This window comes from Neospora caninum, chromosome XI (genome assembly GCF_000208865.1).
Source record: "Neospora caninum Liverpool complete genome, chromosome XI".
Taxonomy (NCBI): Eukaryota; Apicomplexa; class Conoidasida; order Eucoccidiorida; family Sarcocystidae; genus Neospora; species Neospora caninum.
The window spans coordinates 2,597,346-2,625,019 of NC_018397.1; the positions used below are offsets into that span (position 1 = coordinate 2,597,346).

General features: G+C 52.8%; 2 protein-coding genes across 2 annotated transcripts; one reads left to right on the top strand and one right to left on the bottom strand.

The window, feature by feature from the left end:
• Window positions 1-8,769: 8,769 nt before the first annotated feature.
• On the top strand, window positions 8,770-10,757 carry NCLIV_056150 (conserved hypothetical protein; the record flags this gene model as incomplete). Its single annotated transcript, XM_003885170.1, has 3 exons — window positions 8,770-8,861; window positions 9,608-9,973; window positions 10,337-10,757. 3 exons carry the CDS (start codon window positions 8,770-8,772, stop codon window positions 10,755-10,757), a joined length of 879 nt encoding a protein of 292 aa, XP_003885219.1.
• Window positions 10,758-13,036: 2,279 nt separating this feature from the next.
• On the bottom strand, window positions 13,037-26,570 carry NCLIV_056160 (conserved hypothetical protein; the record flags this gene model as incomplete). Its single annotated transcript, XM_003885171.1, has 14 exons — window positions 13,037-13,105; window positions 13,482-13,603; window positions 14,086-14,212; window positions 14,822-14,888; window positions 15,668-16,083; window positions 16,206-17,134; window positions 17,788-18,115; window positions 18,586-19,201; window positions 19,636-21,288; window positions 21,885-22,524; window positions 23,087-23,150; window positions 24,626-25,009; window positions 25,549-25,943; window positions 26,474-26,570. The coding sequence occupies 14 exons, from the start codon at window positions 26,568-26,570 to the stop codon at window positions 13,037-13,039; spliced, it is 5,907 nt and encodes a 1,968-aa protein (XP_003885220.1).
• Window positions 26,571-27,674: the final 1,104 nt, after the last annotated feature.

Here is a 27,674-nt window from a genome sequence, read left to right on the forward strand (position 1 = left end):
ATGCACTTCCGCGGACGGGAAAAAAACGTCCAGCTGTTGTAGATTAAAGTTTAATCTTGGCTGGATCAAAGGTAGCGCGGCATTTGTGACGAGCCCTTGGTACGACGCGAACGAAAAATGGCGGAGTCTTGTCCGGTGGAAAGTCCGAGAGGAACGCGAGATAAACTGTGGAATAACAGATGTTTGCCTCAAGAATCGCTAAATTTTTGCGACTAGACCAACAAGAGCTACGAGAAAATCACGGCGAAGACAGTACCCCGCCTGGCGAGGTACGGAAAAACAGACGAGGACAGCGTTTTCTTCTGACGAGGGAGGGAAATTCGAGACGTCCAGCGTTCGTTTTCGCCAGAGAGCACCCCCCCAAAAAGGTCCCAATAGGGTTTGGTTACTTGGTTTTCGATTGCGTACGAATCACGGGGTACGGTTACACGGGATGTAGTATCTGCCGTCGGGCAGGACGCTGAGGGATTCCGGGAGCTCGCAGTGCACGGCGAACAACTCTGCTGGAAGGGTATCAGGAAAACAAAGCCCTGTACCTTGATAAAGATCATCGGTTTTTTCACGCGCAGTGCATAGGAGTGCGATACCACACGTTTACACGGAGAAAAAGGGTCAGAGCGGGTGGCTTTAAAACAGGGGGCGAACGGCGCGTGTGCCCTCAATTCGGAAGCGAAAATCGGAAGCTGGCCCAGGCTGTCCAGCCCTGCGCAGATATCTCGCATTGAGTAAATAGCTCGACAGCCCCTTCCCCCCTTTCCTCACTAGCATGTGAGCCGCGGGCATTCGCCGTCGGTCCTTTGGGATGAACGCGCGCGCGCGCGCGCCTCGCCGCAGGGGAACCACCACACCCGGGAATGTGCGCTTTCGGTCGACAGCTGACAGCGAAACCCGGCCGTCTCTCTCGACAGTCAGAAGCAAGCGGCAACGATCTGTTCCACGCCGTTGTAATCTGGCTTTGACGGGGCACTTGTAATCTGGAAAGGAACCGAGCGCCACCTCTCCGAATAATGTCGCGCCAAGAACGCGTCTCTTCACGCCAAGGGGTGTACGTGTAATGAGGCGATTCGTGTCGATTCGACCGCTGGAACCGGAAGACACGCGTGTGTATGTCGTCGGAGGAAACAGGGACACAGGACGGCGGTTTGGTATGAGCTGCCTGCCCTGACAGGTTGCTGGTCAGGTCCCCGCTATTTCCAATCATACATCTGAGGTTTGTGCGGACTCAAGTTCACCGGAGAGTCTGGGATGCTCGAGTGGCGGGGGGGAGGGCAGATATTTCCACTCTTTGAGACCAAGCAAGGGCTCAGGGGAACCGCATCTCCCGCCGGTATCCAGCAATGATATACCGCCCGGATTCGTAGGAACGAATCCGGGGGTTCTAGCATAGATTCGCAGTGTGTGGTCTGTTGCACGATCCGATATTCAACGTACCTGTTTCTGCGGGAACACAGCGATCAGCGTGTACGTAGCTGGGGCACTCAAAGGGCAGGTTAGCGTGCAACTAAGATTCTACAGCGCATCCGTCGGGAGTCAAGACAGTGATTCGTGATTGTGTGTTAGCCTACGAGACTACACACAGCGTTTTGCACGAAAATAGGGATTCCCTGATGCATTCGGTCGAAGAGGCGTCAGCCAGTTTTCCGGGCGCCTGACACCGAGCAGTCAGGACCAGCACATACTGTGCTTAATGCTACCATAGCACCAGACGTCAATTTGTCAGGGCATCGGATTTCGTCCGGTGGGGAGTCGACTAGGTTTACGGGGATTCCTGCGGAACCGTTGTCCGCATTTCTCTTCCCAGCGAATGACGTCGCCAGTGCAATCGGGTTCTCCGAGAGGAACGGTGTCAGTCCGAAGTGAAACATTTTGTCATGTGCCATCGGGCGCTAATGACTTCAGTTCAGGAAGCACGTTTCCGGTCCCAACGAAGAGACATTGATGTAGTCTCGAGGCTAGTTAGGTAAGCAGCCGCGGTGGATCTCGTACAGGAATGCACACATGATTGGCGAAATAAATGATGTGCTGGGCCCTCGTCGGAACTGAGCTCTGGCAGGACACAGGAAGAAGCTGCCCAAACGTGTCGACGCTCGTCAGGCCAAAATAAGGAATCATCGGTGACAGGTCAGCTTTTAGGGGCTTTTCAAGGATGAAGGCACAGACCCCGTGCATGGGTTGCCTGGTTATTTTACAATGACACCGCAGCAGGGCAGTGCCAGTCAACAGCAGATCATTACTCGGCAGCACCTCAAGAAGAAGTTTTGTGAGCACCTGATAGGTCAATCACTAGTCTGCTACAGGTTATCCCACATTCTAAGGCGTCACCTATTGAGTCAGTCTGCTGAAATGCCTTTTTCGGCAGTTCAGCCAAAATTCTGCTTCATCTGGCATGTCCGCTGCCCTTTCTTACCAACTCTGCAAATTGACGTGCTTTAGCCCAATGCTGCTGCAATAGTGATGCATGGCTGTCAGCAAAAGAGACCCTCCTGTCTTGCCATCTCGCCTCACGAGTGTTTCCATAAGCGATCTTAACCCCGTGTGATGGCGCAGGAAATCTTCTTGTTTCGGTCGGTACAGATACGAACTAGAACCTTTCGACTTTTTTACACCGAGGACACCAGACCAAAAGGTCTGGGATGAACAGCGAGGGTACACTTTACAATAACAATGGAAGTCCCCAAAGCTTGACGGCAGTGTGCTGTCATAATTCTTGACTCGAAGCCAGCGCCTGGCACAACAGAGCCGCGCATGCAGCTGCTCTTGTGTATGCCCCTCAAAGGTCCCACAGTTGCGTGTCAGCAGTCTGCTAATTCTGTAAAAGGCCTAACGGGAAAGTTGAGGTGTTGTCTTAGCTGGTTTTCGTCTCCAGGACTGCCACGATCCTGGCTAGCCTGACAAAATGCTTTGAATCTCGATTCCTGAGATCGGCTGCAATACAGTTTCTGTCGCTTGTCCTGTTCAGGGGCACGCTTACTTCACGAGATCCTTGTTCTATTCGGCGAGGTAATATATATCTCGTCAACCGATGTATCGGTGGACAAATCTAACAGTCTCTGAAACCGGATATGCTTGAGTCTCTGTTAACTCAGCTTGCTCTGCATGAGGATTACTTCACTAACACACACACATACACAAACGGCATGTGCCATGGCAGGCACTTTTCTCCTGGAAAAACTGTCGCGAACGAAAGCCAAACATCGTGTTGTAGTAAAGTCCTCAATGGGAAGGACCCCCCACCGGTCAGCTATGTTGTGAACCGGTATGGTCTATGCCGTCTTGTGGCTGAAAGCTGCCGAGACGATAGAAGCCAACAACATTATGGATGGACACGTGTTTCAGGGGATGACGAGTTTGTGAAGTTTCCCTGAGCAATGGTGATCTATTTCTTCCCAGTCAAATGCGTAGCAACAAACGCAACACCACAAAAGACAGAGAGAGCCGTCGCTTGGGGGTTGATGTTTGTCAGTTCCGCTTGACATCGTCACTGCTTCCTGTTTCTTCAGTTGTGCCCACTAGAGTACCTTTCCAGCACCAAGGTACACGTTAAATTAGCTTCTTTGTTGGCTGCCTTGGGCTGCAACCAGGGCACCCAAAAGGATGAACCTGACTCTCGTTTGGCAGTCGAAAGAGCTCTGTGACGGCTGGTACGACCGGTGAAGCGTCCGTGTAACTGAGAATGAAGAATGGGAACCGCGAACTCTAAAAAGCAAAACGGCTTTTCCCAACGGATGCCAGAAGTTCCAGAGTTCCGTCTCAAAGCGATTCTCCTCGGAAGCCCCTTCAGCGGCCGTTCATGCGTGTTCGAACGGTAGGCCACACAATACAACAGGAGCACGTTCTTCACTGACGCGTTCGTCCAACAGGTCGAGTGACGTGAACACAGGAAACTGTGGAGGAAAATAGACGGAATGCCAAACTACCTCGCTCTGTCGCTCTCATCTCCCGCTTTGCCATCCGCTTGCGGTTTTAATGAACCTTACTGCACAAGTAAATGCTCCAGCCTTACAACCTAGAGTCACGTGTCAAGATACGTTAAATGTTGATACGAGACACACTGGACCGGCCCTCAAAGGAAGGCAGTGTTGGAGAATCTTCTCTTCGAGAGGCCGATGTGCGTTATCCGTCCGGTGACATGTGGGGTCCGACGCTCCGTTTGTGATTATCACCTCGGGGGTCTTTTGGTCAAGAAATCTCCCACGCTAAAGACCATAGTCAGTTTCATATGTTCTTAGCGCGTTCTACATTCCTTTTCAGGTACATCAATAATAGGTTCGACTACCAGAGCGCAACCAGTCCGTACAGCCTTCGGCTCGGTACCAAGGTCTGGCTTCTATCGGACCCTACAGCAGGCATCGCTTTCCTCAATCTGTGGGACACCCCGCGCGAGGTCAGGCAACGATAGACTTTCGTGACGGCTGCCTGCAGATGAATGCACTTTCTTCGAAGACCACTAATCGATCTGCACTGAGAGCGAGATTCGCACGGGGATCATCGCCCCGATCTTCTCCCCTGCCCCCCCAAACCTCTCAAATCTCACATATGTACATGCACGAATTCATTCGCCTCCTCAGAAGGGTGGACTTTTCGTTAGAGGGCTTTTAGACGCCCTCGCTTTGAATGCTCAGCCGAGTAACTGTGCAAGTGCGCCGGTCATAATTTTCCCGTATCACAGGACTGCAGGATTCTTTAGATGGGGAATTGCCATTCCAGCTCTCTCGGGACTTGGTATCTTCACGTTAACTTTGTTTCCGCCTCATGGATCCTGCATACAGTTTACCGTAACAGGCGCTGACCACATTGGACATTGTTTTTGTGTCTTCTACGGACACGAACGAATGCCAAACTGCACTGTGATTCACGGTGTGAGCCAACTGCATATACCGAAGCGAGACGCTTCATTTCTGATGCCATTTCACCACTCGCACGAACCGAAGAGGACCGTGAAAGAAACTTGGCCATCTCATCTATTTCTTGGTACGCACATGTTCTTGAGCCTGTTCTGCTTTGAATTTTCCTCCCCGACACGCAAAACTCATGCGATACGACGTCCGTGCGCAATTCGCATAGAGCCCTTATCAGAAAAAGGTACCTTCGCTACTTGGAGGATACTACGTATCTGATGCAACATTAAAACGATTCTTTGTATTGCATTTTATATTTACTTTCAGAGGTTGTATTATAATAGTTTTACATATCTTCTACTTACATTTAAATGGTTCTAGTAACCCTGCAGGTATTGTGGCCATGCGCTCCTTACGCGTGTAATTCTTATCAGATCACTCCAGAGACAGGCGGACCGGGATTCTGGGCTGGCACCAAGGTGGTCTTCATATGTGTGAGCGGCAAAGAGGTGATGAATGTGGAGAATGAAGTGGTCAAGTGGACGACTTCGTCTTTTGTACGCCGCGCTTACGAAACTGATAAAGCCATTGTGTGCATCCTTATCACAAAGGCGGACGCGTTACAAGATACGCAGCAACTGACAATCAAGGAGACCATGAACCGGCTCGTCCACACGCCCGGCCTCGCTGTGGACACATGGACGTTCTGTTCTGCAAAAGACACTAAAGGTACGTCTTTCGAGAAGAGCCGCAGAGGTGGCCGCTCAGTGGCGTTAGAGACTTTGCATGTGGTGCTCAGTAACAACGCGTCCAGGGCGCATTGTGGGAGCATTACTTGTTCAGCACGGCTAGTAGGAATGACAGATAGAGAGAGAGGAGCAACACTGATCCCTTCCGTATGGTGCAGGAGTACGCCCCGGAGTTACACGTGGGCATGCTTTGGTTGCTTACCGACATATTAACTACAAGAACCGGCACAAGAACACTTGATAGCCGTTGGACATTACCTTTTCCCCTGCTGCTCTATGAGCTACCTCAGCAATGGACATGCGAGCCTACTCTGTGCGCGTGTCCCGCTTTCCCCGGCGTCTGTAGGGCTTCAGGGGGCGAAAGATGTGATTAAACTGCTTTTCTACCAACATGTGAAGGACGAAGCGAGAAGGAAGAGACGAGAACGCAGAAACTCGCGAACTCCCAGGTCATTTCTTGGCACATCTGAGACGATCCGCCAGTCGATTGTGAGCCTGGCAACACGGACCTACGAAGCGTCTCTCAGGGAGATGGAGAGGGCTGAAAATAAGGATCGGGAGAGGAGCCACCAGGTCTTCATGCAATGATCGAAACTCGGTGGCTTGTATAAGCTCTGACTCGCGTCGAAACGGCGCTAAAGACCCCCGTGTTGCCGGCCTACTCGAAGAACGAGGGAAGCTCGGGGGGCATACCAGATACCAGCCAGACGCACACTTTGCTCCGGATATCTAACTGTTTCATAACACAACACATTGGGGAATCGTCAGACACCACAGAGCGTTGGCCAATTAGTAACCAGGTGATAAGGAACTTCACCGTGCTGGTACGATCGACAACTACAAACAGAAATGGAAGAGAACGCAGGAGAACACATGTGGATGATCTCAGGGTGTTCCTGTATCAAGTAACACAAAACTCGTCAAACGACATTTCAGATATGCTCCGGACCGGGAGACTGTGGCGCTTAAGGGTATCCCCCCTTGCCTCACAGATTGTCTCAGGAAGTCGAGTCGTTTTGAGAAACGAGACGCCATTTAGCAGCTGTAGACGCCACCGTGACACCGGTCCCCCGTTTCCTTCGAATCACTTTTTCGAGGTCGCCAGAATGGATCGAAAGCCATGCTTTCCGGCCACACTGTCGGTAGCGCTACTCCAGTACACAGTTCGAGGCCCCGTCAAAAGCCCTCAGAACAACGTTCCTCTGTAGTCGACACTCACTCCAGACGGTTCCCATAGGAGAGGTACATCGAACACGAAATTTACCAAGCTCAGGAGTTCGTGCACGTTAGCACAGTCGAAAGCGTGTAAGAACCCTCGGCTACCTGGGCTAACAGCTGGGCTCTGCCACGAACTCGACTGTACATATTTCCTTTTTTTCGGATTCGTGCGCGTGCAGAAAACTGTCTACCTGTGAATAGGGTTCCCCTCTTTTGTTTCGCTGAGTTGTGCTGCATTAGTAAAGAGCCAGGTGGGGAAAAAAGTCGCCAGGAGAGGTCGCTTCTCCGGCATTCGGTGCTCTAAAAGGAAAAAAAAATAACAATTATTCCCTTAGTAGTGGCGAACGAGACCGAATATTTCTTAAAGACAGTGTTCAAGTCGTTACACCTTTCGTGCGGGTCGGAACATTTAAAAACAAAATTTGGAGTTTTAGGATTTAAATTTTGGGTCTACCACGAGTGAAGTACACAAACAACTAGATACCATTGAAAGGGCTCACACCGATTTCGCTGGCAGTCTCACGCTTCGAGGAACCAGAGGAAAGTGAGACAGATAGGGTCTTTCTCTTCTTGAAAGACTCTGCTCTTTTTGTGGCACGAAGCATCGCAAACATGGAGGGCACTTACTCTTCAGAGGAGCCAGACCAGCTGTTGGCTTTGTGAGACGGGTACCTCAGCGATATTTGCTAGTCTCAAAGAGGCAAGGATAGATGACAACAATGCCCTTTGTTTCTGAAAATCTTTGCTTTCTTCCTTCAATCGACGGAACGTCGCAGATGACAGCTGATTCGCCTCGCAAAAAACAAAGCAGAATCGGCTGGCGCGGCGTGTGTGTACACTGCGTGCGTCGAGCAGCCGCGAAGTTTCTGCTGTTATTGCCGAGTGCGTTCTTTCGATTTGGATATCATCTGCGACTTTCCTTTCGTTTTCGCCTTCTGGTTCATCTAGAAGATCTCCAGAATTCTGGAGGCACACACAATCAACGAAAAAAGGAAGCTAGAAAACACTTGGATCAAGAGCGGGCGCGAGCAGCGCGAGTTTCTGTGCTTGCTCGCTAGTGCCCTAGCAATTTTCTTCCTCAACCGAGCGGAAGTGAAGTCAGTGCTTTTGCAAACGTGCGCATGCATCTATGTTTTTCGGCGCTGGTCCTGGGAGATCTACACCTTTTCCCTCTCATGCTTCCCCTTTTTCAAAAGTCTTCTTCGTCGCAAAAATCTTTTACAGACCTGTCTCTCTTGTCGGGGGGCCGCCTTTTCTGCTGGAGCACACAAGGCTTCTGCATCGGTAATGGCGGCGCTGGGTGACCCACACATACTTACTTTTTTGTATGTAGGGATGTAAATGTAAATATCTTCCGGCACACTCTGTACAGTGGAAGAGGATCACTGCGTTTCGTCGTCCTGTTTCGCGTGTGTGTCCCCGTGGTTTCTCTGACCCTTTTCAAAGAGACGACAGCGACAAACAACACAAGTCGACCTGTGGAATTCAGGAATGTTCTCCAGGTCCAAACAGACATCCGAAGACAAGACATTAATCGCCCACATATCCAATTACCTACACACATAAGTACATTTATGCATGTCTCTATTTACGTCGAAGGACTGGAAGTGGATGCCAGCCAAGGGGCGGAACAAGGTCGCGGAGGCTCGGCGACAGCAGGTTCCCACCGAGGCGCAGTAGGAAGAGGTCGGTTACGGTCTGCGCAAAAGTGAACGGATTTACTTTGAGTGGCAGAAACAGCGAAGGAACGAAATAAGATTTCTCGACGCTCAAGACGAGGAACTGGGACGGAGTTCGAGTGGGAAGTTTCCACACAAGCAACATGGTCCCCTAATCAGGTGTACAGACACCTGTTTGTCGTCTACGAAGGTGCTGTTCCATCCCTATATATTCACGCACGCAACAATGCATGTGTACACAGCAAATTAATGCAAATAAAGTCAACATTTTGTGCCAGCCTTGAAATGGAAGAGGCACTTCAGGAGGTAGCCCAGTCGCGGCTGCCCAAGGCAGACCAGATCCAGGCACTCAACCTTCTCATCAAAATTGTGACCAAGTAAGAGAAAGTTCCGTTGTTTTTCTTGTTCGAAGACGCGAAACATGTTTTTTCCTGTCAGATGAACTACCGTCAGTGACCACTGAAAACGAAGACCAATGCAGCAGAGCCACATGTTATTTTCGTCTTGAATTTGTCTTCCTTTCACCTTCCTTCGTGGCCGATTTGTCTCTCTTCCTCATCCCCAGTCTTTGTGTTTCTTTGGAGTGTACGTACCCCCCCCAATCTTTGCAGCGAAACACGCCCCAGCTGTGCTTAGCTAGCTCCCAGTTTGCAGTGCCCCCACGAAGCTTTGCTTTGCTTGAGGACACCCTTTCAGTCTGTCCTCTCCGCTTTTCTTCTTGCATCCCGAAATGGTGGTTGCAGCCACGCTTTTTCCCCCTTCCGAAGTCCATTTTCTCCTCCCTATTAGCTCTTCTACAGTCAGTCTATCTGCTGCGCGTCGCGACAGCCTACACCACCCCTCGTTTTTTCCTTTCTTCTTGCCAAAACACATCAAAGAAAAGAAGTTGTTTCTTTTCCAATGCATGCTTTCCGTCTTCCCTACCGCACGTTTTTGTTTTGTTTCTGTTCTCTGTCTTGGTTTCTCGCGTGCCGGGCCTATTTTGATTTTCCGCTCTTGCCCGCTGCCCGTGCAAATTTTTTCTTTTATCTCCTCGGAGAGAAAGACGTGCTCTGTCTCTGTCCACCCTTTGCTTGATCTTGGGCTCTATCCTGCCTTTTGTTTTTCGTTTCTGGAACTGCAGCATCCTTTCGCCGCCGCCCGCGGCGACTCCCGAAGAAGTGGAGCGTTTCCGCTGTATCAACAGCGGCAGCACGGCACTCCAGCAACGGCTGCTGCGCCACGGTCCGGTTTACGAGAACTTGCTTCTTGCTTTAGGTTTCTATCGGACGGCTGATCCGCCGCTCTCTTGCCCTTTGACGCAGGCTAACCAGGAGTACTTTTTCCTCCCCGACCATGCAGACGGGGGGCGGCTGCTTGCCGACCTCGAGCTCCTCAGAGCTACCGTGGCGAGTTTGGAGGCCGAAGGCGGAAACGCCATCGAAAGCTCGCCGACGGCGGAAAGGCTAAATAGCGCGGGGAGCCAGGGGGCTCAGCGAAAAGTTACCACGTAAGCATGCAGAAAACAGCAAGAGAGACAAGACCCGACGGCGGACAGGAACTGGCAAGAGGGGAACTAGCAAGAGGGAGAGTGGCGGGAGCAGTCATAAGAAAGACACGCAGAAAAACGCGGAGATGGGAGTGGACGAGCGCTGCAGGAGCTTTAAGGAAACGGACTCTGGGACATACAGGGTACGTATACGCGAGAGAGGAGGCAGACGTATCACACGTATACGGAGATTGGATGCAAAAGCAGAGAAACAGACAAGCAGAACCAGAAGCGAAAGGAAATATAGAGGGGAGAGGCGTTTTCGTGTCTGTTTTCCATCCCAATTCCGTGCTTCCCCGGTTCTTCACTTGTTGTCTTTGTCAGGACCTCCCGTGCGATCCGCGACTCGTCGGCCTCGATGCATGCACGCAACCAGGAGGAACTGCGGCGGCTCCGCGAGGAACAGAGACTCCGCTTTGAGCAGAGGAGTGAAAGCGAACCAGCTGGAGGCATAGCCGGCTGGTTTTCTTCCTCTCTGGCGCCTACCGCTTCGCTTCCTTCTGCGCAGCCTGCTGGGCCAAGTGGATCTTCAGGCGGACATACATCCGGTGCGAGCCGGCGAGACGGGCCGAGCGGCGGAAATGCAGCTTCTCGATTTTTTAAGAGCCTATTTGGCAGCAGAAGCGGCAGCAGAAGTGAGGAGGGACGCGAACGCGACGGCACGAGCCAGAGAGGAGGGGACTCTCGCGGGCCTCGAATGAAAACAATCAAAGATTTGCCGCCTGCGCCTAGACGGCGAGGCTGAGGTTAGCTTGCCTGCTTCTGCCACGAACCACACCCACGACTGAGGGTGAAAGAGCACGCCAAGAGTTGAAGGAATGAACTCTCATCTCTCTCGACTTGCTTCTGTCACTGAGCTGGCTGTCTCCCGACGACAGCAGAACAAGACAGGAACATGAGGAAAGAAGAGATGCTGATGGTAGAGACCGGAGAAGATCAAGGGGAAATGAGCCAGCATAAGACAGCTGCGAGAAAGAGGAAGAAGCCAGCGAACAGGAAAGCGCACTTCACACATCTCGAGAGGGAGAACAGACACAAGCTGCAGAGATCCGTCTATCACTTCATGCCACTTTGGGGTGTATATACACTTCGGCAGCCGGCGGCGCAGCGGAATTTCGACTGTCCGGGTTTCATGTTCTCAGGTGTTCATACACCTGAGAACATCGGACGCCTCTCGCTCTCTTGTGAAGTCCTGGTTCTGCTGCTTTTTCCATCTTGTGGTGTGCGTAAACCTCATGCCGTTGCTTCTTCTGTTGTTTCCGTTTCCGCTGTTTTTGCCCGTGGATCGACACTTCCTCTTTCTGTTGGCTCTTCTCTCGCGCGGCGACTTGTCGAGCGAGCTCAGTGCAGAAGCAGCGCGTCCTGTATTTTTCATAGGGACAGCTTTCAGTTTTTTTGCTCTGCTGCACAGCGCGGGACGAGACTGCGCCAAAGCCTGCCTACAGGAGGCGCCTTCTCTGATATGCTGAGCAATTGAGTGAGATATCGCATTTTTTTTGAAACGAAACCCCGTGTATGACTCAAATTAGAGAGTGAGGCGGCAAGACCGCAGACGAAAGAGAAAAGCTGTACGTTTCGCTCGATTGTGCCTCTCTTCCCGGCAAGTTTATGCTCGAAAGGATCTAAACCCCATTTTGCAATCGACTTCCCGCCGTTGTTTTTCTTCTCCGGCGCGCGAAACTCAGTACTTTCCTCAGTCTCTCATTCAAGTGACGGGAAAACACTCCGTCCGGCTGTTTCCTCAAGCGTACAATATCGATCTCCTCTCCCGTTCTGCTTCTTTTCCTTTGATGCGCCCCTTACTGGGCGAATCCGTGGAGGAGAGCCTATCTGCATGTGCAGAAATTTAATTTCTGATCCATTCGCCGAAGAACTTCGACAGTGATGCTGCGGGAGTGTACGTACACCTTAGTCTCGACATCGTCCCCTCTCCCTCTCTCATGTTCCTTCGTTCCGTTCGTTTTCGCGCGCCTGCCGTCCTCAGCAAACATGCCTCACCGTGTCTTCTGTTTCCCCTCTCAGTGTAGGATCCATCTGAGGTTTTTTTTTTGCGGTGTATCCTCTATCCCGCGAAGTCTGCCGTTTTGCTTCCTGGAGATTGGACTCTCTCTGCCTCCAGATGCAAAGACGCTCTCCAGCTCTCTTCCAGAAGCAGTTTGCACTCTTCGCGCGTGCAGGCACCCGACAGAGCACAAAGGGATGTACTTACGCCGATGCGTATATCTATATATTTATCTGATATGCAAGAAATCTTTCGAGAGCACTACTCCATGTTCTGCGCACTTTCAACTGCTCACGTCTTTATGGGAATGTGTACCTATCTCCCTCTATTAATGCATCACATATATATATATATATATATATATGCAAATATGTCGTTCATTCACTCTAGCCTCCAGAAATATATATATATATATATATATATATATGTACAGCATAAATATATATGCATAGATACTCCTCTATCCGCACATGAACGTACATATACATGCATGTATATACGAGGATATCTATAAAATTAATGTAGATGCAGGTGCATGGATACTTCCGTGTTCTTTCCCCGTCGAGAGCGACTGCTACTTTCCTTTTTCAGCGGGAAATTTTCAACGAAAGCATGCCTGAGGTGGGCAAACGCATCGACCGGTGAATCTGTCTTTCTAGCGAATTTTTGGTGAATAATCACGACTTCTGCGAGCCTGCCGCAGCACGCGATGTGTGCCGAGTTTTTTGTTTCTGTGCGCGACTTCCGGAAAGAAACTTGACAAAAAGGTTTTTCTGCATTTAGGTTCTCTTGTCTTTCAAAAGAAACATCAGTCCCCTGACTGCCCCGTGGAAAGGAACACACCTCTCTCTTTGTTCTCTTCTGTGAGTTTTTCGCAGCCTCCCTGAGTCTGTTCCACATTTCCTCTCTCTCTCTCTCTTTTCCCTTCTTCCTCTCTGCGGCTCTCGCGCTTTTCTGCGCTCTTTTTTCACGCCTCGTGTGTCTCGGTGCTTTCTTCCTCGCCACTCGCTCTTCTGAGTTCTTCACTCCTGGGGGGATAAAGCATCCACGCTCTGCAGTTTGCGAGCAAGCAACTGGCAAAGATGGACCACCTGCAAAAAAAAGCAAAAGAAAGATTTCTTCAGCGCCAATCAGCCCGGCAAAACACCTCCAATGTGCAGAATCATGCTTGTTGCAGTCTGTCTGTCAATATCTAGTGACTCCCGTTCCCATAGCAGAAACAGAAATGCTTAATCTCTCACATGCACACCCTATACTGGACACTATACTGTACACACACGAACAACCCAAGGACGGACCATCGAGACACAACTCGATGTGCGTGACCGCTGTGCGTGCTCGTATACGTCTATTTCAACAAATCTTCCCCACTATTGCATGTTACTAGCTACATGTGGTCCGACGGGACGAAAAGACTGTGAATGAAAGTGGCAAGACCGAAAAAAGGGGTGTTCCTAGAAAGCGCACCTCCGGTGGTGGTTCCCTCGGCGCGTCGCAGAACGAAGAAGATTCTTCGATGAAACGCTCGATGAGCATGCGCAGCCGTCGGCTGTCGGGTTCCTTCGTAGCTCTCTGTAGCCACTGACCCTCTGAACAAAACGGACATTCACCTTTTTCTTTCCACTGAAAACTCGTCACTGTCGTCAAAGAACATATGAGTAAAATTCGACGCTCAGAAGAGCAGCAGACCCTCTTTTTACCGAGTCTTACAAACGGCAAAATAACACGGAGAAAAAAAGATACCGGTAACACCCGCACGTGCACGTCATAAAGAAAACAATACACTGATATGTGTAGAGACACCGTGGAGAGGCTGTGCACACAAAAATGTCGATAAACACTTGGGCTTAGCGATTTTGCTTTCCGTGTACAGTCGCCAAAATAAAGGTTTCTGTGTAGTTAGCTTCTAGAGAGTTCTTGCGTGGACCGGCGAGAGGCGTGTTTTGGCCTGGCGCTCTTCTCTCTTTCGTGTTTCTTTTTCCGGCGCTTCTAAACAGCAGACAGGGACGAGACTGCAGTTCCGACACACGTGCGAAGCGTCTCTTGCCGCAGCCTTTACGAAAAAACTCACGGGTGTGAATTGTTTGAACAAGGAGTTGCAGGACAGGGAGACAGAAGGAGGACGAGAACGGCGGCCCGCAGTGCCTGAGGAGTTCCGAGAGGAAAAACCGCCAGAGAGAACGGTCGAGCCGCTCGTGCTGCAAAGAAACGCGCCACCGAAAAGGAGCGTTCAAGAGGCATCGTAGCAGCTGAGACAAGGAGCGAAAAACACTGCGCATTTGCATAACGGTTCAATTTGTGCCTACGTGTGGGGTCTCTGGCAAGTCCCGCGACTCACAGCTCCTTCAATCGATCCAGGGAGATCTCAAATAACGGACCGATTCTTTTCAGGAACTTCACCCTGTCTATTCACATGCATATATACACATATATACAGATATAGATGTATATTTATACAACTATACCCCGATAGATATAACCGTATACCTATATATATATATATATATATATATATAAATACGTAGATAAGTACATCGGTACACAAACGTGTATCTGTTGGAGGGGCGAATGCATTTTCTTGCTGATTCTTGGCGTTCTTTTTTCGGCAAAGAACCTACGAGGCGCCGGAAGAGGGAAAGGACAGCAATGACTTCGTTTTCGAATTTGCAGGTGTAGAGCAGGAAACGGACGACAGCGGTGCGTCTCTGAAGAGTAAACAGGAAGAGACAGAAAGGGTGTGTTTTGCGTCTCTTCGCTCTCCCCTCAGAACCTCTTTTCTCGTTCCATACAAGGCCGCTGTGCCTCACCTCCATGTGCTGCTCAGCGAGCGCGAGAGACTTCTGTTCCTGCCGTGCACCAGCGATCAACGCGCGGCTGCAAGGAAAAGAGGGAAAGACAGAAAGGGAGATAAAGAAAGCGAGACAAAGAGGCAAAGAAAGAGGGAGAAAGAGAGGGAGAGAAAAGAGAGAAAGGAAGGAAAAGTAGAAAGCAGGGAGGAGAAAGAGAGACAATGAGCAAGAGAGTGAGAAAAAGAAAAAGATTTAGAGAGAACGAGAGAACACGAGCGAAATACTACATCCCAAGACGCGGGAGAACGTGTCGCGCATGCGCGCCGGAAGCGTTTTTCCTCGACGGAGATGAATTTCCATCTTCGGGAAACCGACCTCTCTGAAACCGAAACGGAACAGCATCTTGTCTCTCTTCCACCCTTGCTACCCTATGCTTTTACATGCAAATGCATACAATATCCCGCTACTCCCATTTCTACATCCAAGCACAAATAAGTATATACTGAAATAGATATATACACAACTACATACACAAACATATATATATATATATATATATATATATGTTTGTGTATACATATGTAGGTTAGAGGTTCCAGCGGGAGAGCGCTGGGCGTGCCGAAAAGTCGCGAGAGGAAAAAGGTCGTCTCTGAGTTAAATTTTCCACGGGGATGTCATGCATCGGCCCTCAAGATTTCGCTTCGCACATGCACCTGTACTGTATACCTCTCCCGCCGAAACCCTCGTCCACCGTTTACACCAGCCTGCGTGTACGTATACATACGTGTCTCCATATCTGCTGCGGAGAGTGTACGGGGAGCTCTTTCAGTTTTTTTCCCTAAAATGCTGTGTAGTCGTTTTTACCCTAGGAGGTCGATGGTGGGGATGCGTTTCACGGCATGCCTGTCGACGACGACTTTGAGGAGAAGGAGGAGTCCGTCAGAGACGAGGAGCAGAGGATCAGCTACGTTTTGCCGCGTCTCTTCCGCGTGTTCTGCCTCCTCGAAGACGAACGCGTCGCGCCGTTCGAGGTCGCCCGCCCGCGGCGTGCGTCGATCTGCGAGGGCGAGGCCGTCGGAAGCAAAGGGCGAGAGGCGCGAGACGGAGAAGGGAGACAGGAGACAGGGGTTCCCCAGCGCGCTCGCGGCCTGGCCCGGAAAAAGCGAGAGGTTGAGGAACTTGAGAACTGCCGACGCGGCGAGGTTCGTGCTGACCAACGACAAAAAACGGAAAACCTTGAAGTCGAAGGAAACCTTCGGATCCCTACAAATGCGGTAGATCTGCAGAGAGAAATCGGAGAGGAAAAGGATGAAAAGAAAGAGTTGAAATCTCCACAAAAACGCCTGCCGTGTGTCAGTTTTTTGCCTCTGGACTTCAACGGTTCCCTCGCGTCTCCTCTGACCTGGACGAGTTCGTTGCGGGCGATGGATTTGTAGCGTTCGACACTCGATCGAAATTCTTCGAATTTCGCCTGAATCAACTCGGCAGAGAGAAGACTCAAGTGCCTGCCTCTTCCCAGCTTGCTGCGGGTGTGAACGTTTCTGTAAATTTTGCTTGTCACCGTGCTCTTGATTTCACTGCCCGAGTCGACGGTCTCCGCCCACGTGCATCCGTCGCCTTTGCCGGCTCCGACGCCCAGACCGCCCTGTCCAGCTGTCTCTTCGCGGCGCCTCTTTCGTACCGAGACGCGCGAGCTCGCGTCGGCCGTCAGCGCCTTCTTCACCGCGGAGGACGCGCGAGAGACTCTGCTGCATGCGCTGCCTTTCTTGGGCCTCACCCCTTTTGGAGACGCAGCAGACGCAGTCGGCGGACTAGCCTCTGGGCCCGACTCGCCAGATCCCCTCTCGGCTGGTCCGTCTCCGCCTCTCGCTTCACCTCGCGCAGGAACGGAAGAAGGAGAGGAAGGCTCAGAAGACGAAGCAGAGGAAGAGGAAGAAGACGAAGAAGAGGAAAGAGGGAAAGGAGATGTGTGTCGAGGATCGTGAGAAAACTGTTTCGCTGAGAGATGTCCGGGGGCGGGAGGCGCCACAGAGACAGCAGTCGGGTGCGAAAGCGCATCTAAAGTTCCTGCCGGCGACTCTGTGGGGAGAGACACGTTCGTGTCACTCCGTTCTCGCCCTACCCCGCCGCGTGCGGTCTGGCCAGCTGCCCGTTCTTCTCGGTCTCTCTCTCGCTCCCTCGCAGGAGAGAGAGACACTGTCGAAGAAGAAAGAGAAGAAGGACGCGAAGAAAGAGACGAAGAAGAGGGGTGCGGAGGCGAGAGGGAAGAGCCGCCAACGCTGCTGGCAAGGCTGCTGCCGGTCGAGTCGCTGCTCTCACTCTCATTGTCATCTGAAAAGAAACAGACGGTAATTTTTGCCCAGAAGCAGAGATTCATCGACGGAGACGCAGAAAGAGAGAGAAAGAGGAAGAGAGAGAAAGAGCAAAAAGACAAACGGGAGACAAAACACTTGGGCGTGTTTGTGCGCTGTTCACCGAAGCACGTACCACTGGATTCCTCTGAGGGTGTGTTTCTTTGGGAAGAGACACTTGCGAGGAAGTCTTTTCCGGCGCCTTTCCCTCGCCCTCGAGCAAAGTGCTGCACATCTTTTCCTCTGCCCCGGTCGGGAGCGTGTGGAAATCCCTGGAAAGGCTGTGTTTGCGTCGCCTGGAAAAAAGGCGAGAGCAGAGGCGGCGACGAGTGAGGCTCCGGCGTCCTGTGCGCCAGGGTTGGCGCACAAAGCTCCTCGACATTCCGGTGTCGATACAGCGCAGCCGGGGTGCGGAACGACGTCCCTGCGCGAATAACAGAAAAGCAAACCCGTTCTTCCCTCGACGGCTCGGCAGTCTCCGCGAGTGTCTCGTTGCACAAGCAACCTTCGAAGGAGACAGGCGAAAACAAGAGGCGCCTGCGCTGTCAGTCCCACGTAAGGAACCCGCTTGAGCATTTCCCCCCACAGTGAGAGGGAACAGAAAAACGGCAGAGACCCCGCCCCAACGCTTACCTGGTGGATGGTGCTCTGGTTCTTCAAAGAGATCTTCCATGCCCCACCGCGCTGAGGCTTCCTGTCGTTCTTCCCTTTCTGGTTTCTGCACGCTCTCGATCGGCCCACGCTCTGCAGGCAAGGAATGCTCTCCCTGCGCCTCCGCCTGCCGCTTCTTTCTGAGTTTTTCTCGCGGAGACGCCCATCCTGCCTCGCCGAGCTGCCGACCAGGCGCCGACACGCCAGCTGTACGTACACCCCAGAGCAGCTCGTCACTGGGGGCTGCGGGCCCCGCCTGATGGGACGGAGAAAACGACTCGACTTCGGATTGGCTTTCCACGCGAAGATGCTGAAGCGCCGCAACACAGAGAAGAAAGGCAAAGACAAAATTAACGTGAGAGAAGAAAGGCAAGAGACAAAATTTGACGTGAGAGAAGGGAGGCAAAAGAGGAAAGATTTTCGCGGGAGAAAAGGGCAAAAAAGCGAGACAGCGTCCCACGCCTCACGGCGCTCCCACGACGGGCACGTTGAAGTCGCCGTTGATACCTACACGAGAACTGGACTGGCATGAGAATTTTAGGTTTTCCATGCGGCTTTCTTCTGCAGTCTTGAGAAGAGCTCTTCTTGCAAACCTCTTTCTTGCGGCAGATGGCGAGTTTCCTGCCCTAGGTTTTCAGCCTCGGCGGGCGCACCTTCTTCCTGCCGTCTCAGTCGCTGACATGAACTGAACAAATCTTTACGTACGCCTAGTCTCTCCTCCTCCCCACGCCGTCCCGCCTGGCCTCTGTCTCCTGAGAGAGAAATCGACGTTACCCCTACCTGTTGCGCGTCTTCTTCTTCCTCTTCATCCTCTTCTTCATCCTCTTCCTCTTCATCCTCTTCCTCTTCTTCCTCTTCATCCTCTTCCTCTTCTTCCTCTCCATCCTCTTCGTCTTCCTCCTCTTCTTCCTCCCCTTCGTCGTCATCTGCCTCCTCGGCGCCGCCTTCTTCTTCCTCGTCGTCGTAGAATTGCCACGCATCTCGAGTCAGCCCGTCTTCTCCCGGTGCATGTACACCTCGGTTGGCCGCTTCCCTCCGGCGGCGCTTCGCCTCCTTCCTCTCCTCCCACCAGCGGTGCGTCAGCTCGTACGCGCAGAGCACGCAGAGCATCACGAGAAGGTTCACGTATTTCAGATACCGCGGTCCGGCGCTCGCATGCGCAGGAAGACCCGACGCGGAGGGACTGAGGGCCCTCTGCGCCGAGTCTTCCTGGCCGTCTTTTTCGCGCGACTCTTCGCGTCCGTCCTCCGAAAAATCGAAAGAAAGCGATGAATACGCCGGAAACGCCCCTCCGCTCGTCTCCAGCGACACCTGAGCGTTGACGAAATCCTCGAGCAAACTGTCGATCAACGCTGTCTCGCGAAGAGCCTCCAGAGGGGGAGCTGCCGGCGATTTCCTGCAGGAAAAACACACGAGGGAAGAAAATAAAAACCCCACAAATAACCTTCGCCCGCCAAAAAACGCAGGCACACCCAGGGGCACATATATGTATATACATAGATATATATGCGTGTGCAGGGATACATTCATCTGTATATCTGTATCTACCTAAATGTATATAACGTGCTGGCAGGTACAGATGTACACTACGGGTGTCTGAGCGTGTACACTGTACTATTTTGTATATTCCAGAGATTTGAAAACAAAGAGGAAAACTATGTTGACATCTGCGTAGGTAAGAGAACACACACACAGCGGGCTACCACGACCATTCGCGCGTCCGGCGCATGCACGACGGACATTTGCATGGTTAGAGAAACTCGCTCGAGGCCATGCAAGCGCCTTTTCCGCATTTGTTTGTCACGACTTGGAGAGCCGCCCTATGCTCACCGGAGGCGCTGGTACTCAAAGTCTCTGGCGCGGCAGGTTCCGTACTGCGACGCGGAGGGAAGATCGAGGACGTCTGCTCGTCTGACGGCCCGCTCGTCTTCGACCCGAGCTTCTCCGAGTTCGACGTAGCCCCTCGCGACGTGCTTGCCGTGGCCATAGAGTCGATTGTCGCGGTCTTGCTCCGTTTCGCGCGCCTCGGCACCCATCGCGCCTTCGAAAGCCTTGCCTTTTCCTCTCCCGAAAACGGGGTCAGACCCGCAGACGCTGCCTTCCGCTGCGCCGAAGGCCTCGCTTTCGACGTGGGACGCGTCCATCTCGGAGTCGGCCTCGGCGCCGTCGCTGAAAGCCGAGTCCGCTGGAAACGCGCCGCCGCTGTCTCCCACGTCTTCCCTCGGCCTGAGCGCCTCGTTCCGGGCCGTCGGGTGTACAGACACCTGGCTGGTGTCTTCCACGTTTTCACGGATGCCCCAGGCCGGCGCCGCTCGCCGCACCTCGCCGGCTTCATGCCGGGGAAAACCCTGTGGCGGCACGGCCCCAAAAACCTTCCCTTTTCCCACACCCGCGCCGAAACCTGGGTGGGATCCCCACGGCGTCTGCGCACTCTGCCTGTTCGCAGAAGACGCAGAAGAGAGAGAAGACGATAGAACGCTCGAAACGCCGCTCGCAGACCCGACGCCCGACGCGCTCCCGTCGGATGCCATGGAGCTGCTCGCGCTGCTGACCTCGCTCTCTCCGTCGCTTCCTCCCTCCGCTCTCTGCGCGTCTGCGTCCTCCCCGCGAGGCTCAAAAACGTCTCCACGCTGCCCAGAAGACTCTGCGCCGTGCCCGCGGAAGCCAGACTGCGGAGTGGAACTTTTCCCCAACCCCCCCGAGACGGGGCGGCGGGGCGAGGCAGGCAGAATAAACGACGAGCCCAGAACCGCGTGCGGGTGTCTGCGTCGCTCTGGTTCGCCGCCACGGAACGCGAACGGCTGGGCCGAAGAGAGAGAAGAAGAGAGAGAAGAAGAGAGAGAAGAGAGGGAAGAAACCGACGAGGACAGAGACGACGCGGCGGACGAAGCGGACGAAACGGAGGACGAGAAAGAAGACACTTCGCTGGCATTCGCATCCGAGTGGCGAGAAGAGACAGCCGACGGAGAACTCACGGAGGACCTCGAGAGCGAAGAGGTGAGCGACTGGACTTCTGCCTCCAAGTCTTCCGGTCCGTGTTCAAACGCCGCGGGACACAGAGATTTTCCTTTGCCATCGCCTACGCCCTGTCTTCCAGAAAGCTCTCCACCGAACTCTGGAATGCCTTGCGAACTTCCCGTCTCTGCTGCCTGCTCGGCCCCCCCACGTCTCTTTTTCTTCTGTCGGCCTTCGCGGCTCATCTCCCTTTCCCACGCGAGTGCGCCCGCTTCGCACGGCACGTCTTCAAGACTCTGCGACGCGTCGAAGAAGTCCCTCTCTCGCTCGAAGTTGTCCGTGAAGAAGGCCGAGAGCGCCGTCTCGTCTCTCCGCTCGTACAGCAGCGTCTTCATCGACTCGAACGGCCGCATGCAACGGTGCAACAAATCGCACAACTCGCATGCGTCGTACGGCGACAGCCGAACGTCTGAGCCCACAAAGATAGAACGCGTCACACTCCGAAAGAGTTCGTCGAGCTGCGGGTACCTGCACAGGAGAACAGGCAAAAGGCGGAGCAAAGCAAGCAGACGGTGCGCGTTGGCGACCTTTCATAATCTCGAAAAAACGCGAGGAGGCGATGCGCGCCGCACCCCACGCGCCTCTGCGCAGCTCTTTCAGAAGAGAGGTGAGCCGTCTGCGGCGACGCGGTGAGCGCCCTCAAGAGGAGACGGCAGATCGAAAAGAGAGACTGACGGGGGGACGGTCTGGACTTGCCGCCTTGTCACTCTGGGGCGAGTCTTGATCTGGCGGCATACTCTCCCGCACCAAGGCGTCCGTCGAAAAAACACAAACGGACGCTTCACATCTTCCCTGCTGAGGACCCGGAATTCCCTCGTGCACCCCTTCTCGCTGTCTCCTTTCTTCTCTCCTTTCAACTCTCTCTGTACTAATCTCTCCATATCTCTCTCTCCCTCCTCCTCTCTCTCCCTCCTTCTCTCTCTCCATTGCTGTCTCCCTTTCTTTCTCTCCCTTCTCTCTGACCGGGTTTTCTCTTCCTCTTTGCTACTTTATTCTCGCCCTCTCTAGATCTCTTTCTCTCTCTAGATCTCTCTCTGTTCCTCTCCTTTCTTCTTCTCTCTCACTGGTTTAAGTTTGTCATGAGCAGATACAGCTGAGCGGCGGACACCTCGCGCTGTCTCTGCACGCCGCCAGAAGCCGCTGCATTGAAGGCGTTTCCGGCGGAATCTTGGAGACCTTCCAGAGCATCGACTGAGAACGTCGTCTCCAGCTCCTCTGTCTCCTTCACGACCTTGAGGAGTTGCTGTTCAGCCTCTGCTTGTTGCTGAGAAATCTTTTTCATCTTCGCCGAGGGTTCCATCTCCACGTCCCTCCCCGCCCCTTTCTCCGTGGACATCGAAGCCGCCGCAGAGGCCGAGAACGAAGCACAGGAAGACGCACAAGAAGACATGGAGGCGTGCTGCTCGGCTTGTTGCTGGAGTTGCTGAAGAAGAATTTGCAGTCCCTGTTTCTCTTCCTTCAACTCCTGAAGTCTCTCGAGCCGTTGCTGGCCACGCAGGGTGCGCTTCTTTTCGCCCGCCTCCGCTTGCTCTCCCGGCAACGCCTCCTTCGACGCCTCGGCCCTCAGGTGAGAAGGCGAAGGCAGTCGCGGCTCCGTCATCACTGCGCGCGTGAGGAACTGCGCGAGGCGACGACATCCGCGGAGATCCGGCCGCCATGACGCGATGAACACCAGCAATGCGAGCGCGTAGAAAAAGGCATTCTCTGCAAAAGGCACACGGACAGTCATGACAAAAAAACTCCACTCACAAACAACGACTGAAATACCCCTACACAAAGATACAAATACATACATACATACAAATACATACATATATATACGTATATATATATATATATATATATATATATATATATATGTTTATAATAGTGTACATACACTTCCATTCGTATTTCGCGTAGCAGCGAGCGTGTTTGCAGAGTTCTCGCGGGAATGCCGAAGCGCACTTTAAACGTTCCCTTTCTCTTGGCTGAAACACTTTTTGCACAGAAGCCTATCCATATCATTCGATACATCTATGTGAATAACTTAAATATATACGTGTATGAATAATACATGTATATAAAGAAATGTACAGAGACATTTATATATAGTTTTCTGTATGAGGATCTCTCGTGTATGGGTCGCGATGCAGCTTTAAATCCTCCGGGTGACGCTCGCCCAATTCTGCCAGCGTGTCCCGTTCTCGAGGCTCCTTGTGCCGGAGTGCGTGTCCCTGCACTGTGGGAAAGATTTCTCCAAATATACGCCGATCAACTGGCTTACCGGCGTGGAGAAAGAGCGCGAAGGTGTGAGAGAGACTGGCTGAGTAAAGCTCCTCGCTTTCGTCCTGCGAAGAACAGAGGCCGAATGAAGAGGTCGGATGGGGAGACGGCGGTCAGCAGAGAAGAAATAAGACACGATTCAGAGGCTACGGTTTAGGGTTGTCTTCATGGAGAGAAGAGGGAAACGTGCAAATCTCGAATCCTGTCGTCGCATGCAGAGCACGGAGGGGGAGGCGACGAAAAACCAAGCGCGAGCAAGTCGAGAAAATCGAACGACGTTCACCAGACTCACCCAGAGAAGAAAGCGGCGGATTTCTTCACTCATTCGCAGTGTATAAACACTGAAGTTGCTGGTCAGCTTGGACAGTTGCTGCAGGGAACCAGACTCGTCGCCAAAGAAACAATTTGACAGTTTCAGGAGCGGAAGAAGCAGCTGCAAACTGGGCACAGAAACCAGTCGCGCTCGACGGCAAACACGGCGCGAGAAAAACTTCGTCTCAGCCTCCATTTAGAAAGGAAAAAGTGTCCAGACACACGCGCCTTAATATCTACCTGTTCGTGTACCTACACGCCGACACCTTAAGACATGTAAACAACCGAGAAAGGCAGAGAGAGAGAAGCTGAGTAGCCAACTAGAGATGACACAAATGTAGAGACAAATACGAATAGCTATGTATATATTTATATATATATATATATATAGTTTCATATGTGATAGACACATAATGGGAAGTAGACACATACATATGTATACAACTATATATATATATATATATATGCACAGGGAACGGAGCCGTTCTGTGGAGTGTAGGAACATCCGTGCAGTATATTTCTTCTGGTTAATTTGCATGTGTGTTTATCTGCAGGTCAGACTGGATCTGTTCGAGTTTCTTGCCTGTTGCGTGTGGAGATGCTCGTCGAGGAGCGAGAGAGAACAGTCCACGTCGGGGCCGAGCAGCAGCATTTCCTTCGCACTTTTCGCCTTGTCGCCGCAAGAAACAACCGAAAAGAGGAGTCCTGTCCGCGTCGAAGACACCCGGCGATAGTGCTGCGTGTAGTCCTGGAACCAACAGGCGAGGAATTCGTCTTGGGGCCTTTCTTGGTAGAGTTTCAGCAAACACGAAATGATTGACGGATGCTGAGACAGAGAAAACAGAAACCGCGGGCAACCCCGTCGACTCCCAGGCCTGACACTCCACCCACACACGTTTTCATACAAATCCGGCAAAACCTACATCCGCGCATATATGTATATATATATATACATACATATACATGCACGTGTACGCATGCATCCATCCCGACATAGATCTACATGGGCGGAGGGACAGAAGTGCTGACGGGGTTGCTCTGAATCCCGAGGGGGGACCGCGTCTGAGGGCCCCCATCCTTTTCCATTTTTTTTGACTCAAATCTGTGCTTGCTAGACAAAAGGATGCGACTCTGCACGACACATCCACGTCTCTCTTCCTCCAACGACCTCGCTCAGAATTAAGATTCGCAACAGAGGCTGCATCTGCATGCGCGCGGCTCGGCCCACTTTGAAGAGTTGCCAGTAGAACGCCGGGGGATTCCAGCTGCCGTGCGTGGATCTGTCGTCCAGGAGGTTCTTCCGCGTGACCGTCGAATCGTACTTCATCGTTAAGAAGTCACACAGCGCATGCAGGAGAACGGAGACACCTGCACCATCGCCTGCAGGCACAGACGAAGACTGCGCGGCCTCGCCGTTCTCGGCGCCTTCGCCGCGGCACTCAGCATGCGCGATAGAAGAAGGGAGAGAAGCAGCCGAGGCCAACGCGCCGGCATGGCCGCCTCGGCCGGGGCTCGGGTGTACAGACACTTCAAGAGTCTCTGCCAGCTTCGCCGCAACCTGGCACATCCACGCGTAGCCTTCGTAGCTGTTTGCTAGCAAATTGCAGGCTTCCTGAGTTGCGCAGAGAAAGCAGCCGACAAAGGAAGATGAAGCTGTCTCCGCAAACGATTCAGAGAGAAAATGCAGATAACGCGACACAGAGACCCTTCCCTCGAGAGAGGAGGAAAGGACCGACACTCGAAACGACGAGAAACGCGAACCGTCCTTCCGCGCTTCCTCTTCCCACTGCGTCTCGCGTCTCGTCCTGATTGGTTCGTCCCTCCTCGTGTCGTCTCGCTGTATCGGAGTGCCCTTCTCGCTCGTCCCCCTCCTCGCTCGCTTCGGGTCTTTTTTCTGGTTTCCACCTGTCCGTCTTTTCCCGTTTGGCAGAGAGATGCTACAGGCGCGGCCGCAACCCGTCGCCCTCCAAGTCCACCGTCTTGTATGTTTGTTCTCTTTCTTTCGCTCCCGTTTTCGCCTTCTCGTGGCCCCGGTCCCTTTCTCAGGCGCGTCGCCTCTCGTGTCTGCGTCTCCTCCGCAACGTCGCTCTTCTCGTCTCTCTCTCTTCCTTTCTTTCTCCCTCTCTGCCCCTCGTTTGTTTTTCTTCCTACGTGATTGATCTTGCGTATGCAGCCGAAATCTTCGGGCGTGGAAATATCTAGGACGACGCTCTGTCTCTGTGGGGTCTGGCGGCCCGCCTGGGCAGCTGTCACCTCGCCCCTCACCCCACACAGAGACTGTCCCCTCTGTCCCCAGTCTCTCGGTTGTGGAGTCCCGCCGACGTCGTTGCTATCTCCCGACAGTGCGGAAGAGCGTTCTGAGGAAGGCGACGACGAAGGCGCGAAAGAGGGCATAGGCACGGAAGCCGCATGGCTGAGAAGCGACCGCTGATGAAGTTCTTGATGCTTCTTGTGACTGAGATATTTATACGCACTGTAGCGTTTCAATTCATCGAAGATGCCTTCGTCCATAATAGCGTCGGTGGTCTTGATCGCCGCCAGAGCTTCTGAGCAAAAGCAAACAACGGAGACACCTCCAGACTCCGTCTCCACCGAGGGGTGAGCCTTGGCTCCTCAAGGACCTCGAGCTCCACCTTCCTCGCTGCACATGCACGTTCGCCATTCGATTCCTCTCCTCACCCAGAGTTACATTTGGACACAGAAGAACAAATTTACGTATATACATGGCTACCAGTGAGCAGATGCTTCACTAATCGCTGCGACTGACGACTCAAGGCTGTGCACGTTTCCCTCGAAGGTTCGGGGGCATCCTGCGGAGTTAACACTTCTCCGTATCCACCGCCGCCTCGATTCACGAAAAACATGCACCGACGTGTGAAGTGAGATCCGAACTTCCTCGACGCATCTGCTTCATCCTCTTTTTCTAGAAACGTTACGCGTCCGAGGTCGAAGCGGGGCTGCTCTCCACGCGTGTGGGTGGTTCACCCTGGCTTTGAAGTGTTTGTTTCCTCTCTGTGCGCTGCGATGGATGCTCGAAAAAGCGAGAAACGAGATGAAACGCGAGAAGAGGCAATACCTTGGAAGTCTTGCTCCGTGCAGCTCGGCAGCTGCAGCTGGTCCACCGGGCTCAGTGCGCCCGCCATCTTGAAGGCCTCTGTCGCCGGGGCGTACATACACCCAAACCAGGAAACGAAGGAGAAAGAGCCGCTGCGAAGACGGTGAGAAACTGCTACATAGTGCCGACCTCCCTATGCTCTCTTCAAGTCCCACCCAGTCCCGGGGCCGTCAAACACTAGTCAGGGCGCAGTTTGAGGAGACAGAGAAGATGATAACACGAGAAGGCGAAGCTATCGGTGAGGACGATGGAGAGGCAGGACGAAAAGGGACAGGCCTAGGAAAGCGAAGGAGACGAAGAGGGCAGAGACACAGGAAGAGAACGACAGCGTTGTCGGTACGGATGCAAAGAGACAGTGTCGAGTCAAATCGACGCTCGCGCAGTGGACGAAGCCAGCTCGGGAGTGTGCTAAAAACCTCCAGATTCTATCCCCGAGAAACAGGACACCACAGAGATCCACTTTGGAAAGTCCTCTAGTTGTCCCCTTTCTGCGAGTCCAGGAGATGGAAACACTCCTTCAGAGGAGAGAAGGATGCCGGCACTTTCGTCGCGTTGTTCGCGCCAAAAAGCCGCAGCACCGCAGCCGCTCCGCTAGAACCACGCGGTGTACGCACAGCTCAAACCACCGAGTAGGGGACTCGGTCATGCAGAGGTCAATTCGAAAGCAAATAGGGGGAAACTGAGGCTTTCGGCTGCCGACTCTCTCCTCTGAGCACTATTAAGATCTGCTCGTCTTCTCCGGCCCCGAAGAAGGCACACCCAACGGAGACCCGCGAAGAACCTGTTCGCTTCGCTGCATAGGCAACCGTATCGACCGAGAGAGCGAGAACGGGGAGGCGAGAAACTGGAGCGGGAAGACGAAGAAGCGAGAACGGAAAGCTAGTTGCTAGAAGTGAGCGAGTCAGCGAACAGAGAGTCCGCACAGATGCTTTCGGTGTGTGTCGCCTGGAAGAGGCTGAAAATCGAGATGCAGCGCGGGGTCATCTTGACAAACTCTTGCTTTCGAGAAGACGAACCTGCGACCAGCCTCCGTTGTGGTTTCATGTCTTGCCGTTCTCGTCCTGAAAAGGACAGTCATTTCGGCCCTGGAGAAAAAGTGCATGCTCTCTCCTTTCCTTTCGGCTAATCTGCGATTTTCACGAAACCGACCGACTAGCCGACC